General features: G+C 44.9%; 1 protein-coding gene across 6 annotated transcripts in view; it reads right to left on the bottom strand.

Annotated features, from left to right (window-relative positions):
- SLC20A2 (solute carrier family 20 member 2) overlaps positions 1 to 19777 on the bottom strand; it is a 102579-nt gene that overhangs the window by 15164 nt on the left and 67638 nt on the right. For 5 of the 6 annotated variants that reach the window (XM_053660041.1, XM_053660040.1, XM_053660042.1 and 2 more), the window contains 5 exons: positions 17477 to 17573; positions 6395 to 6511; positions 2086 to 2112; positions 1782 to 1985; positions 141 to 729 (listed from right to left, as the gene is read on the bottom strand). In XM_053660041.1, coding sequence (XP_053516016.1) covers positions 141 to 729; positions 1782 to 1985; positions 2086 to 2112; positions 6395 to 6511; positions 17477 to 17573 — 1034 coding nt within the window. The remainder of the gene's footprint in view (positions 1 to 140; positions 730 to 1781; positions 1986 to 2085; positions 2113 to 6394; positions 6512 to 17476; positions 17574 to 19777) is intronic. The other variant, XM_053660044.1, reaches the window with a different exon arrangement.

The following is a 19777-nucleotide window of genomic DNA, read 5'->3' as shown; positions in this document are numbered from 1 at the left end:
TTATTGTTTGTCCCCCACCCCTACCACGACTGGTAGGGACTTCTGTCTGTGTTGTTCACTGCTGTATCCCAGTGCCCAGAATAGCGCCTGACGCGTGGCAGACCCTCAACACATACTTGTTCAATGACCGCTGTCCTTACCTCACATCATTGCCACCATGTGCAAAGGATCCAAAACAGGCAGTAAGCACCTGCAGAAAATGGAACAGGAGGTGGACCTCGGCGGTGTCTTTCTCTTCCTTCTCTTCTTCTGCAGGGTCCTCTCGAGGCTGGTCAGGATCTGTCAGCTCAGACGCCAGCTTCATTTCCACACCTCCCTCCTCTGCCTCTATCTCCGCTTCAGCTACTGCGTTGCAGTAGCTTGAGTAGCTGTCATAGCGAAGTCTCTTTTTAGAATAGGACACGGTGTCACCCACCAGCTTTTCACTGTCCTCTGTTGCAGACGAGTCAGCGGCTTTGAAAGTCGAGTGGACCGGCATCCCGCAGATGGCCGCGGTGTAGCAAGTGTAGCTGTTGTTCCGCCGCAGCAGCCTGTAGCTGTTCTCCTGGGCGGGCCGCTCCTCTGGGCCCCGGTCCGAGTGGATTTTGTGCAGCAGGTCTTTGTAGAGCCCCGAGTCCTTGTGCACGGTGTGGTACACGTGCCCGTCACTCCTCCTGTGGCTGTCGAAGCCGAACGTGCCATTGGAGATGGGCGATTTCACGGAGCTGGGCGTCATGGAGAGTGCCCTTCCTGGGAAGGGTTAAAAGGAGGCTCATTTTCTAACCTGAATGTAAGTCACGTCTAGAAGGACACAGGCCCTACTGTTTCATAACGGTAATCTCAGTGAGGCTGGATCATTATGAGGATTCAGATTTTTTCCCACATGCCTATTTTCTAGTTGACTATAAAGGATATGTAACATGATTAAAATAAAAAAGAAACTTGGAGACATACTATAAAAGGGTAAAACCGATAATGATACTTTTAAAATAATGTGGTTTAAGTTCTAAAAAGTGTCTTCCAGAAATTACTACAGCGTTCTTCACAATTTCTAATAATTAATAGAGGGAGAATCCTTATGAGGAACATATTTCAGAAAACTTCATACATAAGGGGCAAAAGCCAGTTCCTAAGGGACTCATTTTAGAACACGTGATGTGTGAGGGCAACCCCAGCCTGCTGTGAGGCAGACAGTCTAGGTGCTCCTTAAAAGGCCAACCACGACTCTCAACGGCCGTGTCTCTCAGATCTGCGGGGCAAACTTAACTCGCTCTCTCCGGGCCAAATCGGAGACCACGCCTGCGGAGAGTGGGAACCAGCGCCCCACCCGGGGGAGGCGGAAGCTGCCCGCACTGGCCTGGCAGAGGCTGGCCCTCGCCCGTCATCGCCTACACAAGTTACGGGACAAAAGGACACCCCCAGAACAGTCCTGCTGTCCACTGAGGTTTCTGTGATTCTCTGGTGGGAGCCGCCGTGGCTCCGGTTTCAGCTTTCCCTTCGTGTCTCTCACGAAAAAGTCTCCTTGTGGAGCCGGACGAGCCAACCTTCAGCAGCGAGGACACTCTGCAGCACGGAAGCTTCACACGCACAGCTGGGCGGGCTGCACGGAGGCGCCGTGTGCACCCCTGGCGCCACTGATAAGACCATAAATAGTGCTTGGAAGAAAAGCACAGGACAAGAGTAGGCCTCCCGAGCACCTGGGTTTTCTCAAAACATAAAACCGGGAGACACTTTTGTGCACTACAACCTAAGGAATGGCTCTCTGCCACCAGGCAAGCCCAAACCCTCTGCGTGGCTCTTACCATAAGAGGCCCGGGGGTGGCTGCCCACTGATGTGCCTTCTGGGGCCACTGGCATCTCCCCGGCTGGCCCCGTGAGAGGGACGGTGCTGTCGTCATTTGCCTTGGCACCTGGTAGCTCTTTAAATACTGGGGACTCCGCTTCCTGAGTTTTATTGAGGCTTTCATCAGAGACTCTCGACAAAGCACCTTCTTTTTGTAATTTGCCTAAAGAAAATACAGTCATAGCTGAACATTTTGGAAGCCTGCTTTTTATTAAAAAATAAGTATAAAAAATAAATACTTACCTTTATACCTCAGTACTTACTTTGGACATGAAACAAAAAATTTATAGCTAGATAGAGAAAATGAAGTAGAGAGTTCAATTGATTATCGGGGAAACTTAAGGCAGAAAATTCAGCTACTGAGGAAAAGACAGGGGCATGGGGCCTGAACTAGGTCATGAAAACCCAGTAAAACAGTAAGGGGTACATCTGATCCCCAGGGCCCCTGTTCAGGGCTAACAGCCTGTAACTCTATCGCCATCTGGACTGGCCTCTATTTTCTTAACTAACCTCAGAATCACTGAGATGTTTACCCTTTTTGTCTTCACAGATATTCTTATGGTCTGTTTGGTTTTCTTCTGTTCAATAAATTACTGGTCTGCAAATTTTAAGTCACTAAAGCTTAGGAAGTAAGTAAATCATTTTTCTCAAAAAAGAAAAACAAACAAACAGATCCTACTTACTTTTAAAAATCCTTTACCTTCAAAAGAACCAAGGGATTTTTAAAAAGCCATTTTAAGCACAACCGCACTCTTTTAAAATCAAATCTGACACACGATGCTGCTGATTTAATGACCTCTCACCTACAGAAATGAAATGGAAATAATCTCAGTTCCTCTGCTGGACACACTCATTGTTTACCCCTGCCATCTCTCTACACTTCCCCAGTCAGTTAAATAGATAAGCAATTTCAAACTAAAGCTGTTATGTGCTACAGGGAACAAGAAGTGTACATACAGATCTACTGACCGCAAGTTGCTTATAATCTAGGGGAGAGAACATTTGCATAGAGTATAATAATTAAAACAAAAATTGTTAACATGTGAGCCTGGTATTATTTTCTGCACTTCATTAACAAGCAAACTGAGGCCCAAGGAGATGAAGTCATTTGCAAGGTCACACAGGTGCGAAACTCAGGCAGTTTAGCTCTATGTTCTATGCCCTTGACCATTAATCTGTTTAGAACAGGAAATATAAACTGAAACATCAAAATACATGCCATTCACTCACACACACACACACACACACACACACACACACACACACCCCTGCTAGAAAGCCTGAATGGGAAGCAATGTCAGTTTCTTTTTGTGACTTTATAGCCTAGAGCTGGAAAACAAAGGTTTTTTGGTCCACATGACATTTGGGTTCAGCTGTTAGGAAAAACCTTTTTAAAAAATCGAAGCATTTCAGTATGGTTTGTTGCTCCCATGCAGTTAAATCAAGGGGTGTGTTTAAGGGGCGCTCATCTTAGGCCCATACTCAGTATGAATGGAGGAGGAGACTCTAATATTCACTCCCACCGACAGCAGGGAGGAGCCACCTGGGAGAGGAAGCACCAGCACCGATGTTGCCTCACTATTTAGATTGAGGCTATATATGCCCATATGGATTTTTTTATCACTAGTTTTTTTAATCACTAGTTTCTTATCACTACTCCTGATTCTAACACATCAGGCTCCTGCGACCCTCATGTGTGTCGGGATAGAGAAGGGCTCTGTCACTCCCAAAAGCTCCCCCCTGTAGTCAAACCCTTTGCCCAAACCTAAGCCTTGACGACCCCTGATCGGGCCTCTGTCCCTATACTTTTGTCTTTTCAGGATGTCATATAAATAAAACCATATGCTCTTTAATTTTCTGAAACTGGATTCTTTTACTTGCATGATGCCTTTGAGATTCATCCATGTTGCTACAGGTATCAATAGTTCATCTTTTACACCGCTGAGTAGTATTCCAACATAGGGTTATACCACAGTTTATTCATCCTGTGCATAATCTGCCTAGTTCTGGGTGATCGATCACCAATAAAGCTGCTCTAAACATTCAGATCCACATTTTCAGGTAAATTTAACTTTTCATTTCTCCTGGGTAAATACCCAGGAGTGGGCAAGTGTGTACTTAATCCTGTGAGGAACTGCCAAGCTGTTTCCTTGAGTAGCTGCCCCTCACCCTCCTCAGCACTTAGCACTGTCTTTTTAAATAAAGCCATTCAAACAGGTGTGTGATGATGTCTCATTGTGATTTGTAACTTGCTTTTTTCTGAGAGCAAGTGATGTGGGCATGTTTTCATGGACTTATCTGCCATTCTTTGATATCCTTCTTTGATAAAGTCTCTGTTCAAATGTTTTGCTCTTTTTTTTAAACTGGGTTTTCTTAGATTTCTTTATATATTGTGAATATAAGTCCTTTGTCGGGGGATTTGCAAACATTTTCTCTCAGTCTATGGCTTATCTTTTTCATTCTCTGAACAGTGTTTCTCATGCAGTAATTGTTTTAAATTTTAATGAAGTGTAATTTCCCAACATTTTTTATGAGCTGTTTTTGGTGTCCTATCTCAAAACTCTGATCCCACGGCCACAAAAGTGTCCCCTGGCTTTTTCCCCCCTATAAGTCTTACTGTCATTTATTTTTAGATCTATAATGGATTTTGAGTTCATTTTTTTTTTACAGTGTGTAAAGATTAGGTCCAGATTCTTTTTTTTTTTTTTTGCATATGGCTGTCCAATTGTTCCAGTACCATTTGTGAAGACTTTCCTTTCTCCATTAAACTGCCTTGTACTTTGTTGAAAGTCGGTCTGTCATAGTTGCACAGCCTATTTCTGTCCTATGCACCTAGATGCCGATTTGTTCCTTAACACCACACCGCCATACGGCTTTACAGAGAGGCTTAAAGCCAGGTGGTGTGAATCCTCCAACTTTATTCCTTTTCAACATTGTTTTGGCTCTTCTAGTTTCTTTGCCTTCAGTATAAATTTTAAGAACAGCTTGTGTATATCTACAGAATATCCCGCGGGGATTTTTACTGAAATTGTGTTAACTCTAATTGTGATCTCAGGTCACAGATCCACCTGAGAGGGACCCAGAGTCTGTGCCGAGTCCTCCGATTCATGACCATGTGTATCCTTCCTGTGTGTTTGCTTTTGTCTATCAGACGTGAATTTTCCAATTCAGATATGTCCATACTGAAATGGGAGTGTGAAGTCCACTCTGAGGCCAAACACAAATACTTCTTTTCTGTTGAGAGCCCTGTAGAAACCTGTCACCTCAGGGCTAGGAATTCAATCATGTTGCTACTGACAAGAAAATAGCTCAGGCAGCTTTCCGAGCAGTATTCTCCTTCTTTCTTTAAAAACTGTTTTTACTAAGGTATAGTGTACACACAATAAAATTCATACATTTTAAATGTGCAGGTAGATGACCTGTGACAACAAGTACACGCTGTGACCGCTCCACCCTGAAGACAGCCCATGGTCCCGTGTCCCTGCCAAGTTCCCTCCTGCCCTTCACAGTCCGTGTACAGCAACCCCCCCGCCCCGCCCCCCAGCCTCAACAACCAGTGACTTCTGTCTACAGATGAATTTCCCTGGAATCCTACAGAGTGTACCCTTCTGGAGCTGGCTTCTTTTGTTCAACATAAGGCCTACGAAATAAATCTGTTGCGCCTACAGTAGGTAGTTTGTTCTCTGCCTTGCTCAGTATAGTCTTCTAATGTATGAATATATCACGATTTGGTTATCTATTAACCTGTTAATAAGCATGTGGATTGTTTCCAGTTTTTGGCAATTATGACCAAATGATTTGTGTACAAGTGTTTTCATGAACATACATTTTCATGGCTCTTGCATAAGTACCTAGGAGTGGAATTACTGGGTCACATGCTAAGTTATACTCACTTTATAGGAAACTGCTGAACTAATGTCCAAAGTGGTTGTACCACTTTACATTTCATTGTAAATAAAGTTACTCCACTTCCGTAAATAAAGTTACTCCACTTCAGCACCAACACTTGATGTTGCTAGTCTTTTACTTTTAGCTGTTCTTGTGGGTGTGAAGTGCTATCTTATTGTGGTGTTAATTTGCATTTCCCAGAAGACTAACATTTTTCATCAGGCTGGTAGAACTTAACTGCATAGTTAACTTCCGCTTATCCACACAACTAGGACCTGGGCTCACCTGGGTCACAAGTTATCAACAACAGGTCTGCGCCAGGAGGCAGTCAGGAACCAAGAGACAAGGACTGGGCATGTATCTCAGTCTATCTCCTAGACCAGGGGCATCAAACTCATTTTCACCGGGGGCCACATCAGCCTCGCGGTTGCCTTCAAAGGGCCGAATGTAATTTCAGGACTGTATCAATCTGCTTCTTAACAGTTAAGCGAGGGCTCAATGCGGCCTCCAGGCAGAAACAAGGTGTCGGCCGGATTTGGCCCGCGGGCCTTGTGGTTGCCCCCTGTGCTCTAGGCTTAGCGGTGCTTCCACCTCCCTCTGTCAGTAGGGATAACTGGACATCACACCTGAACCCTCAGGATCGGGGCGCACTGCAGTAAATCAGAAGAATGAAAGAGCGCTTACCTGCTATTTTCTTCCGCATCCAGGGACACACGAAGAGCCACACGAAGAAGGCGAAGAGCAGTGCCACCCCGAAGGAGATGAGCGCTATGGCCCATATGGGCAGGACCAGGCCGAGCACTGAGGGACAGAAACGACAGCAGGGGCCTCAGGGGACACTTTCTGGAAGGTCAGCCTAGTATCAGCATACTTTCTGTCCCCCCAACCCAAAACCAATCACCTGGACTGTGTATTTATAATGGTCTCCATTAAAAAAAATATGCCATACTTTTTGGAATAGAAAGCTGTGTGTTTAAGACACACTCCACCTTGTGAATATGTGGTTAAAACAGTCAGTAACCTAAATATTAAAAGTTTTACCCATTTGGCACAAGCAGCCTATTAAGTGGCAATAAAACCATTTGCATCTTATCTCAATGTCTAAATCCCCCAGTGGACAAACGTGGCTGAGAAAAGGTGCGTCATCCCGTGTCCCGTCAGCCAGCCCAATGCCGCAGCCGCAGCTGCAGGGCGTGATGCGGAGCCGCCGCCTGCGGTTCCCCACGAGCCATCAGCCCTGCTTTCACTGGGCGTGCCACTGTGACCACACACATGAATCTGTTTAAAAATCAGCTTAGGAATAAAGGAGTTTTAACAGGACGTTGACCTTCAAACGGAACTCTTTGGAGTGTCAATTCATGGAGTTAAAACACAGAAAACCTTTCCATTAAAAAGGCAGCAATGCACGCTAAGTTGCAATTACATCAGCCAATAAAAGGGCAGAAGTGCACATGGCTTCCCAGCACTGAAATGTCCCCCAAGTTCATCCCTCTGAAACGTGTTTGTCTTCTGTCACCAGCAGCAACAGGCACATTCCACACATATTCACAGGTTTACAACTTCACCGCGCCTGCTTGCACAGGGACACACGGTAGACATACAATACCACCTACAGCAGCCAGACTTGTAACAGCAGGAATTTGCAAGACAACCAGTACATGGATGATTATGGAAACGTGAAATAATTATAGTCCTCGGCCATAAAAATGAGGTAGATCTGTATGTACTGATAAGGAAAGAGGCCCGAGATCTAGTCAATCAAGAAAGACTGAGTGGATAAAAGTATGCACAGCATGACCCAATACATGGGCTTTTTAATATTTTATTTATCTTTAGAGAAGAAAGGGAGAGAAACATTAATGTACGGTTGCCTCTCTTGTGTCCCCTGCTGGGAACTGGCCTGCAACCCAGGCATGTGCCCTGACTGGGAATTGAACCGCGATCCTCTGGTTCACAGGCCCGCACTCAATCCACTGAGTTACACCAGCCAGGGCCACTACATGTTTTAAGATAAACACCCTACAGTTATTCTGCTACCATGAGCGTGAAGATGCAGCAAAAATTCTGGAAGGACACAAGGCTAGCTCCTGTGGAGGGACGGGAAATGCAGGGGCTTTCACGTCTTACTGCACATGCATCCATAACGTTAACTGTGAAAATACATAATAAGCATGCCACTTTTGTAAAAAATGTTTTTAAATGTGTTTGAGGAGGGAGCTACTAAAACTTTGCCCTTTGATTAAATAAACCTTCAATGATGCAAGCTTGTCACATCCTTACCCACTTTATACATACAAACCAACTCAAAGTCATTCAGTTAAGGTGTTACTAACCATTTTGGTAACTGAGAGGCAGAAGAGGCAGTTAGTACTCTACGGGGAGTGAATTAGCATATGTAAATGTGAAAAACAAAGAACTAGAAGTGCCTAGCTTAACTACAGCTAAGGGCGCACAGGTGGCACTAGAGACACTTAGGGGACAAGACCACGCCTCTTCCAAACCCCTGGGGACTCCCGGGGCTGTGCTGCGCTGCCTTAGGGGCAGCCAGCTCCAGCCCCGGCTTGGCCCCAGAATCCGAAGCCTGGAGCTGCTTAAAAAACCATGGGGACTGACCTCACCAGGCCACAGCTTCCTGGCTTCTGCTTTCTGTCTCCATGTCGGTGTCTAATACATGTGATAAGGAATCACTCCAAAGCTGTTTCTTGCCAAGCTGAATGGTAACTGTTAATTACCAACATCAAACTGACCGACTAACATCAACATGCATCACTCTTACAGCTGAAAAGTATCTGGGTTTTGAAGAGGTTTCCCATGTTTCCCTTGGCTCCTGGTTTAGTTGACGGTAAAATTGTTAGTTGGGCTACTTTTGACTTCATTGTGCTAACCTGATCTGTGAGAGGCAAGCCCTGGACCCTGTGGGGAGAGAGAAACGACTTGGGGGATGTATCATGAGTGAACCCTTTTGCTCTCAGATCTATTTTTCCATCCATGCCCAGCACAGCCCACAACAGAAGCAGAAAAGGGCTGCTTTCTGGGCTTCTTCCAAGCCCATCTCAGTGCCCCCTGCTGGGGTCAAGTGGGATTCTAGACGGTGTCAGGACCAACATCCAAAAGCAAGAGACTGCAGTCAGTTATAAGTTTTCAATCCGTTTCTTAGACAATAAGCCACAATGTCACCCGTTCCTTGAACCTTTACTGTCAGAGTCACCTTTGTCATTGGTTGGGTCTGGGACATGGCCAGAAAGCTCTGAGGTTACCCTCCGAGTGACAAGGAGCTGGAAGGGAGGGCAGGGACAAACACACCACTGAAGCTGGGGCGGTGGGGAGACAGCAGAACACCGAGGAGGAAGAGGAGCGGAGGGAAGCGGGCAAACGGGAAAGTCGGTGGTGGTAAGACAGGACAGAGGAGCAGGACAGGAGCAGACTTTGGGGCCCATCACGGTGTCCCAGCAGGTCAGCAATGTGGCAGAGCATCCACAGAACGCAGGGTTTACTTCTACAGCCTGCATGTGAGGAATGCAAACCGACAGTTATAAGTAACCGAAGTCTACTAGATACATGAAATCAAGTTTTGTGGATAAAAAACAATTAAATAAGACTTCCGCCAAGATGGAGGCATAGGTGGATGTGCCGTGCCTTCTCACACAACCAAGTTTAGAGACAACTAAATATTAGCAACAGAAAACACAGCCAGAAAACGGAAAATTGAACTTTTCGGAAGTCCGTTAACAACAAATTCTTCAGCCTGACCGGTAAGGGGCGAAACCAGCAGCTGGTGAAGGGTTGCACAGGAAAACTCGGTCAGACGGACTCAGGCGCGGAATCCAGGCGCAGGGTTCGACCTAGTGAGCGACCTCGTGAAGGAGACAGTGGGGAAGCGGTGCTGCGTGTTGACTGTGGTCGCCCATTTGTGTGCGAGCGGACAGGTGAGGGAGTGGGCGGTTGGACCTGGGGGTCCCCGTGGCAAGCGGCAGTAGAGGGCGCTGCCATTTCCCCGCTCTGACCACTCCCCCACATACAGCGTCACAACCCAGCGACCTGGGAGTCCAAGGCTCCGCTTCTCACACTTAAAGGGCCAGAACAGACCAAAAATGTCGCAAGTTCTCAAAGCCCCAGAGCCCATAGATCTAAGCGACGAAGAAATAGCAAAACTCTCAGACGCACAGTTTAAAACACTGGTCATCTGGATCCTCACAGAACTGGTTGATTATAGCCACAAATTAGACAAATATATGAAGGCGAAACTAATTGAAATGAATGGAATTGCACAGGACACCAATAGCAATGAAAAGGAAACTGGGACTCAAATCAATGGAGTGGACCAGAAGAAAGCAAATAATGGCCAAACAGAAAAGGATGAAGAAACAAGAATTCAAAAAAAATGAGGAGAGTCTTAGGAACCTCCAGGACATCTTTAAACGCTCCAACATCCGAATTATAGGGGTACCAGAAGGGGGAAAGGAACAGCCACCAGTGGAAAACTTATTTGAACAAATAATAAAGGAGAATTTCCCCAATCTGGCAAAGGAAATAGACTTCCAGGAAGTCCAGGAAGCTCGGAGAGTCCCAAAGAAGTTGGACCCAAGAAGAAACACACCAAGGCACATCATCATTACATTAGCCAAAATTAAAATGAAGGACAGAATCCTAGAAGCAGCAAGAGCTAAGGGGACAGTCACCTACAAAGGAGTCCCCATCAGACTGTCAGCAGATTTCTCAAAAGAGACCTTACAGGCAAGAAGGGGCTGGAAAGAAGTATTCCAAGTCATGAAATCCAAAGACCTACAACCAAGATTGCTCTATCCAGCAAAACTTTCATTTAGAATGGAAGGGCAGATAAAGTGCTTCTCAGATAAGATCAAATTCAAGGAGTTCATCATCACCAAGCCCTTATTACATGAAATGTTAAAGGGATTTACCGAAGAAAAAGAAGATAAAAAAGATGAACAGCAAAAGGACAGCAAACTCACAGTTATTAAGAACCACACCTAAAACAAAAGCAAACTAAGAGGACAGCTAGATCAGGAGTGGAAACATAGAAATGAAGATCACAGGGAGGGTTAGCAACAGGGGAGTGGGAGGAGGACAAATGGGGAGAAGGTACAGAAAATAAGTAGCATAGACAGTAGGTAGAAAATAGGGGGAGGGCAAGAATAGTATGGGAAATATAGAATCTAAAGAACTTGAGACATGTGGTCATAAACTAAAGGGGGGGAATGGTGGGGCAGGGGGTGTTCAGGGTAGAAGGAAATGAAGGGGGGAATAGAACAGCTGTAATGGCGTAATCAATAAAATATATTTTAAAAATTTAAAAAAATAATTAAATACAAAAACTTAGCATGGGAAAGTACAAAAACCAATGTACACCCAAGGGAGAACTTCTGAAAATTTTAAGGTAAGTCTACCTTAAATACAGTCTACAGATAACAAAAATTTTTAACAGAAATCCTTTGTATTAAATTGTCTTTCTGTGAGGATCTCAAACTGTTTCCCAATAATTACCCCTTAGGAGGGCAGTAAAGTCTGGCACACCCCTTCACTCTGTGCACAGGCAAACGAGGACACGGTTTGAATTGCTCTGGACCCCTCAGCCAGGAGGGGCTGCCAGGAACCCTGGCTGGGCGCTCCCAACCCCCGACCTCTGCTCCAGCCTCCCTTCAACGGCCTTTCATCTCCTGCCCTTTCCAGTTTCTGAACAGTAGAGATATGATGAACAGCAATTTAGCTCTAACCTCAAGCATCTTTACAATCCTATTTCCAACCCCCCAAAGATCCAACGATTCAAGTGACTCAGGGAAGAACTACACGAACTTTCTGGAAACAAGCACAGCCTGACAGAGCCATTACTGTGTCACACGCCTGGTTCTTCACACATGACAACCATCCTCAGAATATGTAAAATGAAACTTCTCTGCAACAAATAAGGCTTTAGTCCATAGTAATTCCCTTATACTTCTACTCATCAGCCTCTCCCTACAACTTTCCTTCTTCCTCTTCCCCTTTTTAGTATATTTCATAATATATGCTTATTATACAAGTATCAGAACAAAAGTTGCACGATGTACAAACATGAAAATTCCTCATCACACTCCCCTCTGGAACCTATTTCCCAGAGAAACACTGTTCACTACTTGGTGTGTATGTTTCCAGGCATTACTTAGATACAAACCAATACACAGTACAGTGTTTGCCAGAATGTTTTTTTTTACCTTAACAGATGTAGGATCTTACTGTATATTCTGTTCTGTGCTTTCATTTCTCACACAACCATATACTTTGCACATCCTTCTCCAGTAACACACATGCACGTACCTCACTTGCAGAACCACACTTTACTAGTCCTTCCTTACGTCATAAACGGAGTTACTAATTTTTGTTTAGTGTTAGATTAACCTGTTCAAAACCTCGTTAAAAGCATAAGAAGAATCCTGGAACACCTTCTTTAAGAAAATGAAGGATTCTTTTAAAACTAAAAATTCTGTATCTTAATTTGTCCTATAACTAGGATCTTTTTTTTCTTTCTCAAACCAGGGTTCATTTAAAATAATTCTGAAAAGGAAGTGACTTTATATTACTCTGCTTTGAATCCAGCCCTTGTTGATAACTGGAGGTTCTTCTCACCCAGAGCTTCCTGACCCAGGGTAAGAGTCACTGCCGTGGGAACATCTGGTTTCGCCACAACTTGAGACTTTAACATGGTAATGTGGAATCCAGAGGTCCTCCGGGAACAAAGCTCCTTCTTGTAAAGCCAGCAGGGGCCTGAGGGGCTACTGATGCTCTCATTTCCTTGCACCTGGATCAGAAGAGCTACAGCTGGAGGAAGAGGATGGGAGGAGAACAGGAGGAGGACAGGATGGGGGTGGAGGGCAGGAGAAGTCAGAGGTGTTGGAAGAAGGGGGGAAGGAGGAGGGGAAGGAGGAGCACAGGGAATGTCCACCCTGTCTCAGGTGCAGTTGGCTCCGAAGAAGCCAGAAAACAAGCCTGGTTAAGTTTGAGAACTCATCTGCTGGTGGAAAAGAGTGAGCAAATGTTGCTAGTGAGAACTCTCGAAGAGTATCTCTCATGCAAAAAGCCATGATTAGTCAGCAGAGTTTTTGGTAAAAGGTCATGGGAAAGAAGTGACTAGCGTTTGGTTCTCCATCTGCACCATGCGTCAGAATCACCGGGACTCCGGTCCCACACAAACCCCCAGGGCTGTGGGGCGCCAGGGTTGGGCCCCGGAGCCTGCGTTTTGACCAGCCACCATGAGAGGTTGATGCCACTGGTCTAGAGACCACACTTTGACTCAGAAGTTCTACATCAGTACCAGAGGCTTAGTTAGCCGACCTGCTTGGACCGCTCTGAGAGGTGGGCAGCGGGCTTCACCATTCATCCTTTAAACGCTGAACAAAAAGCAGGCCCCATACAACTGAAGACTTTCTCATTAAAAATAGACTTCAGGCTTGTATCCAACCCAAGTGAGCACTTTATTTACTAAAGTTATTTTTGCTTCTTGCAAATTATTTTTAAAGGACAAAAAAAATACAATGACAATTTTTTAAAGTGCTACCTCAGTCTTGAAGTATAAGGTTGACTTTTATTTGAGAAAAGTCACGTCAATGCAAAGTAAAACAAATCAAACTGAGCCAAAGATATAAACAACTTCATAATAACTTAAGAGTGGAGGAACAGAGGAAATCAAAATAAAACACTATAACTCAACATCCAGTGGATCCCCACTGAACTCATCTCCATGCATAAAAATGCTATTTATCAAAAGCTCTTGAAGTTGAAGCTGGGTAAGATTAACACCATCATGCATTTCTGTAAAAAACAAACTTCATTCTTCCCCTTTATCTCTGAGGCCCCAGTGAGTTGAATGGAAACATCCTAAGGAAGAAAGGAACCTGGGAAGGTAAAGCCCAGACTGGCAGGAAGGCAGAGGTATTTGTTTTGCAAGAACTGTTTTGTCACCAAAGATGGTGGCACGGCTATTCACGATGCAGCTGGATAGGCAGAGGGGCCCCACGTGAGGAAACGGTATGTAATTAAAGTGTAGTCTGAAGGGCAAACATCAACCTTCAATGTTTAAATAAAAGTAAGATTTAAACTTGCCTGTAAGTGATTCTAGAAACAGTCACAACAAACCAAAATATTTGAAAGTCCTTTTCTGACTTTGTGGAAGAACAAAACGGCGAGTCCTTCAGCCGTGTCCATTTTCTTCCTTCTCTTCTAGGCAAGCCCCCAGAAAAGTTCAAGAATGGAATACTTTATACCAGTAAGTGCAAAAAAAATAGGAAGATTGGATGACTCGGGATATGTTGGTAACTTAAGACCAAAAAGATGAGGCTACTTAAGGCTGACGGCAATAAAATGGCCCCTAACATGTATTCGGAGTTACCGCGTGCCAGGCACTGCAGAAGGTGTCCTGCCCACCTTGCCTCATGTCATGCAGTGTCCCTTTCATGGAGGCCCCACGACTGCCCTTACTGTGTGATGACATCAGGGAGGTGACGACACAGGATGTTCGGTTCGCAACAGCACAGTCACCCAACCAAAGTACTTAACCTTAACCCTAGCTCTGAGAATACAGTTTGTGCTTTCCATAGGACAAGGGGCTGCAGGATTCTGCACAGACTTTTAAAATATTCCTAATTAAAGAGGTAATCACTTTATTCATATTAGCTGTATATTAAATATATTAAAAAACATATAGCCCGGTTTCCAAATATACTGGAAGCCATTGTAAAGACAGTGATGAGAACAGAAGACTGTATTAAGACTGATGCATCCTGACTGCCGTTAATGGTGACCCTCGGTACCAGGTACTACACCCGATATCTGACCCATGCCACTTACCGCAGTCAGAAGTCAAGTGTGACTTTTCTATCTTGGTCTACTGATGTCATAAGTAAGAGCCTGTGGTTCAGGTCTAGACTGTCTGCTTCGAATTTTGGTTCTGCACCTTACTATTTATATGACCTTGGGTACCCAGTATTGCTGTGCCCCAGTTTCTCACTTGTAAAGTGGAGCCAGAAAAGCAGTATTACCAATTTCCTAAAGGAATTCAGAGAACTAAAAGGATTCATGTAAAAAACCTCAGTTCAATAAAAGTTAGCATTTATATCATTTCTCACATTGCTATGAAATATTTATATAATCCTCAGTGTCTCATCCATTACACAGTTTCCTTTTCTCTAGAATAATTTACTCCCCCAGTAAGAGGATCCTTTTAGCAAATTTGCAGTAAAGTGCAGCAGAAGATGAGGGAAACAAGAGATGGAAAAAATATAGCAAATAGCAAAAGTCAAATTTTAATTTTAAAAAATTGTACAGTTGACTACTTCCGACATTTGGAAGAACTGGAGAGTAAGAAGAAGGGAGGGCAGGAAAAAAACCCACAGAGACACGCCCAGCCTCGCCTGGCGCAGCGTCTTCAACCGCTAAGCCGGAGGTGCCTGGCTACTACTGACAGCGGCTCAGCCTTCGCTCCACCTAACCTGAGCTCTGAGAGCCCGAACAAAACTAAGATCAAGGGCTCACGGGCAAGAGGAGGGTGGACAAAGATTCCCTCTGCCACAGTTTGCTCCCCACCTGGGCTCCAGGGCCCACTCCGCACTGAGCTTTCTCTCTGCCTCTGAGTCTCTTTCACAGGTTGTGGAAACTGTGAAGACAGACACACTTCACAGTCCATGAATCACAAAACCCAAAGGGCCACCAGGCCGCCATCATCTGAGGCTGGGGCTTCCTCTCCCCAGTCACCATGACCTTCAGCTTCGGGCTTTTCACTGACTTAAAGCAGCTGTGATGCTTCATGGGAAGGCTAAAAATTCTGATCACAAGTGTTCAAAACTTTAAAATCAATGGTTTTTAAAATTTAAATATTTTATTGCTTATGCTATTACAGTTATCCCAATTTTCCCCTTTTTGTCCCCATCCATCCAGCCCGCCCCCCACTCCCACAGTCAGCCCCCCACTGTTGTCCGTGTCCATGGGTCATTCCCAGATGTTCTTTGACTAGTCCCTCCACCCTCCCCTAGTACAGCGCTCAGTCTGTTTCATGTTTCTATGCCTCTGGTTCTATTTTGCTTATTAGTTTATTCTGTTCATTAGATTCCACTTTTAAGTGAGATCATATGGCTTATGATCTGGCTTATTTCACTTAGTATAGCTCTCCAGTTCTATCCATGTTGTTTCAAAAGGTAAGAATTCCTTTCCTTTCTTTTTTTTTTTTTTTTACTGCTGCATAGTATTTCTTTGCATAAATGTACCAGTTTTTTTATCCACCCATTTACTGAGGGGCACTTGGCTATTGTAAATAATGCTGCCATGAACACTAGGGTGCATGGGTTCTTTTGAATTGGTGTTTTGGGATTCTTAGGATATAATCCCAGCAGTGGAACTGCTGGGTCAAAGGTAGTTCCATTTTTAATTTTTTTGAGGAAACTCCATACTGTTTTCCACAGAGGCTGCACCAGGTCTGCATTCCCTTCAACAATGAACTAGGGTTCCCTTTTCTCCGCATCCTCTCCAACACTTGTTGTTTGTTGATTCATTAATGATGGCCATTCTGACAGGTGTGAAGTGGTATCTCATTGTGGTTTTATTTTGCATCTCTGATGGCTAGTGATGTTGAGCATTTTTTCATATGTCTCTGGGCCAAGATCAATGTTTTGAAGGATGCAGCGATGCCAACGTAGCCATGTAATGGTAAGAATCATTCAGAAAACTTTTTATTTATAGCACTGAAGTGCACAGCATATAATCACCTATGGCTATTTAAATCTAAGTAAAACTACCTTAAAAGCCTAGTTTGAGAAATTCATAAGGATTTGCCCCCATTTTGGAAGAGCATTTTTCTACTATAACATGACATGCCAATTTAGAGAAATGTTATCTTTTGATCAGAGAGGAAGATTTTTGTCAGGTGTGGCCAATAACTGAAACTTAATATAAAGGACATTAACAAGAGTTTTGAAAAACACATGCGCTGGCTCCAGACCCCCCACAGCAGCGGGCACATTCAGGACCCGCCGTGGGAGGCGCGCCTCACAGAGAGACAGGAAGAATCCTCTCTACCAACGCACACCCAGGAATACTGAGTTCAAGTGTTACCACAGTTCATCAACAGTGAAACGTGTGCAAATAAGAATAGTGCACATAAATGTTTATTTAGCCCTTAAAACTACAGAACCTTTAACCCTGCCCCCCCAAACCCCAAACTCCTGTAAAAAAGAACAAAAGCCATCAGAATCAGAAAAAAAGTAATTCTGAAAAGAAAATTACCTTTGGTTTTTAGCATCTAAAAAAAAAAAAGTGAAGCCTCTAGCTGCTGGATTCACCAGTCGGACAGTTTCCAGGGGCTGACGTTTGTGCTCTCACCACATCTAGCGCCCCCTGGCGTGTCCCCAGTGTGCAGATGTGTGGACCGTCCTGCTCGCACCCGCTCCCGCCCCCAGGCCCAGCCCAGGGAGGCACGAGGAGTTGACCCTGTTCCCAGACTCAGAAGGCACAAGGAAGCCACTGAGGTAATACAGTTGGGTAGATGGCGGAAGGAGAATTTCAGTTTTCTTTTTCTGAACTCCAAAGGCTATTGCCTTTGTACTTCCCATATCTCTTGAATATTTAAAACTAGCAAATGTGTTTCCTATCCTTTTAAGGACTCCCTAATGACCACGAGTGATGCTTTACACCGTCAGGATACAACAGGGCCAGCACCCAATAAACCAAACCGTCAGATGGCAGCGCACCTGGCCTGCTGGATGCAAGCTCCCCAGGGATTCTTACCTGGTGCTCCTGTGTACATGATGGAAAAGACGTTTATTGCTATGGTGGCCGCATAGAACACTGGGAGTGCCCGGAGGCCATTGGGAACCGGGTCCTCCTGCGAGATAATGAGATAAAGCAGAAGGTCAGGATTCGAGAAGCATCTGGAGCCAACACGGGCAACGTGATACAAAACACTGTTACAAAAGTCTTCCAAACACAGACGTGGCCCAACCAGCAGGCCAGGTCACTGCCACATGACTGCTTCACAAAAACAGCTGCCAGCTCAGGCCGCCTCTCCCACACAAATGCTGCTTCAAAGAGCCCGCTGTTGTGCCCAGCAGACACTCCACTGGGCTCACATGAGCGGACGTCGGTTTTAGAAAAAGAAAAAAACTGTTAGGTCGGCTCCTGGGGACCAAAGCCCAGAGCCTGGCATGTGCTTCAAAACCTGTGACACTCGCTACTCTGAGGAAAACAATCTACTTTCAACAAATGTTCTCAGACTCGACCCTCTGAGGATGCCTGATGACAGTCAAGGGACTTGAACACCCCTGTGTGACCACAGGGTTTTACGTCACTCTAGTACACAGTACATTTTGGCTCTATCAAAATATATACCGCAAACATTATCAAGTGTTACAATTTTTAAAACCTCATAAGGTACAGTATTTAACCTTCGATTATTGAAAGTTTAAAAACTGTGGGCTCTTTATCTAATAAAACATTTATTTACAACTTTAAGGTTCTGGTACAGCATTCCCCACTACTTCAATGAGGAAGGTGCTGCATGTGTTTTAGACTAAATAACACCTAAGAGAATATGAGGAAGAGTTTTAAGCAGATCTACAGAGGATTTTGAAACAAAAATAGGGCCTGAGAACTCCAAGATGCAGCACTGGCACATAGACATTGCCTAAGCAATTAAAAATGACCAGTTTCTAACAACCACGTGAGACACTCATGCATCCATACGAATTGCTACCTTCCCAGATAAAAGGAAATTCCAACGTAAACACCGACGTGAGCAACAGGAGTGAGGACAAGTAGAAACCATCTCAAAGGCTTCTACTGTCAAAGGCAGGCATGTGTGCAAACCAGGTGGGTTTGCAGAACGGTACAACTCATCAAGAACCTATTCTGGGACGTCTCAGGCAGCCTCAGCACCTGTCAAGAGGCCTGGTTTGAACACTAGTGAGGTGTCAAGAACAGCAAGAGCAGGGGTAGGAAGTGATTCAACTGTATGGCAGTCACCCCCAGATCAGGCTGGGAGGTGAAGAACAGCAAACATGAAGAGCCAATGGGCAGGAGCTGGGAACGAGCGGCACAGCAGTCTTCTGATCTGTCAGGTCCCCCATCCCCCATGAAAAGCAGCCTGGCTGAACTGGAAACAAAACCCCGGGATGCTCAAATGCCGACTGCCTCTGGCTTCCAAAACGCTGTTTTCCTGGGGACAATGGCTGCCAAAGAAAGACTCCCAGCCAACAACTTCTGAAGGTGTGTAAGTCCTGAGTGTTTGGTTTTAATCAAATCACCTTATGTTTTCTCATATAACCTGCTGTTATAACTCAAATGGCAGCTGCCTCGTTGAGGTCTGTCTCCTTTCCCCGTCCCGCCCCTCCCCCCAACTCCCTCCCCTTCTCCCTCCCATTCTCTGCCACCTTTGCAAGCATCCACCATTTCCTCCCAACATTCAGTCAGTGTCTCTGAGGTGCTAAGCACAGTGCTGGGCACTGAAATCAATAGTGAACAAGACAGTTATGGTTTCTACTTTCACAAGCCTCATAGTAAAATAGCAAAGAGACCACTAAGCAAGAAATAAAACACAGTACGCAGCATGAGAGTGCAATGATGAGAAGGTACACAGTGCTATGGGTTTAGAAGAGGATCCAGCCAGAACCTGGGGTGGGAGAGGAAAGCCTTCCTGGGAAGCAACACCTGGAGGCAGGGGTTTGGCAGGAAAAAAAGCTTTCCAGACAGAGGAAATAAAAAGGGTGAAGGTTACCAGGCAAGAGGTGCTGACACCTTCCGCCTGTAAACTAATAGTAGTATGGCAGGAGCCCAGGAAGAGAAACGGCAAGTTTGTACTCATCCAAGGGAATGAGTCCTTCCATGGACTGCTAGGCAATGCTACGAAAGCACAGCTGCATCTTTAAGGAAGGATTCAGCCGAAGAAGGCGTGTTCCTGACGTGCTCAGCATGTGCTATAACACAAAGATCCAGGCTGCTTTCTGGTTTATAAAATACGGCAACAACCCCTTGACAGTCAAAAAAATACAATCAGCTTTTTTCCTAGAATACTAATGTCAGGAAGTTTTAGTT

The sequence above is a fragment of the Artibeus jamaicensis genome, unplaced genomic scaffold (genome assembly GCF_021234435.1).
Source record: "Artibeus jamaicensis isolate MK-2021 breed Jamaican fruit bat unplaced genomic scaffold, CSHL_Jam_final scaffold_833, whole genome shotgun sequence".
NCBI lineage: Eukaryota > Metazoa > Chordata > Mammalia > Chiroptera > Phyllostomidae > Artibeus > Artibeus jamaicensis.
The sequence above is the reverse complement of the archived record's forward strand: the minus strand, read 5'-3'. Positions and strand labels throughout refer to the sequence as shown.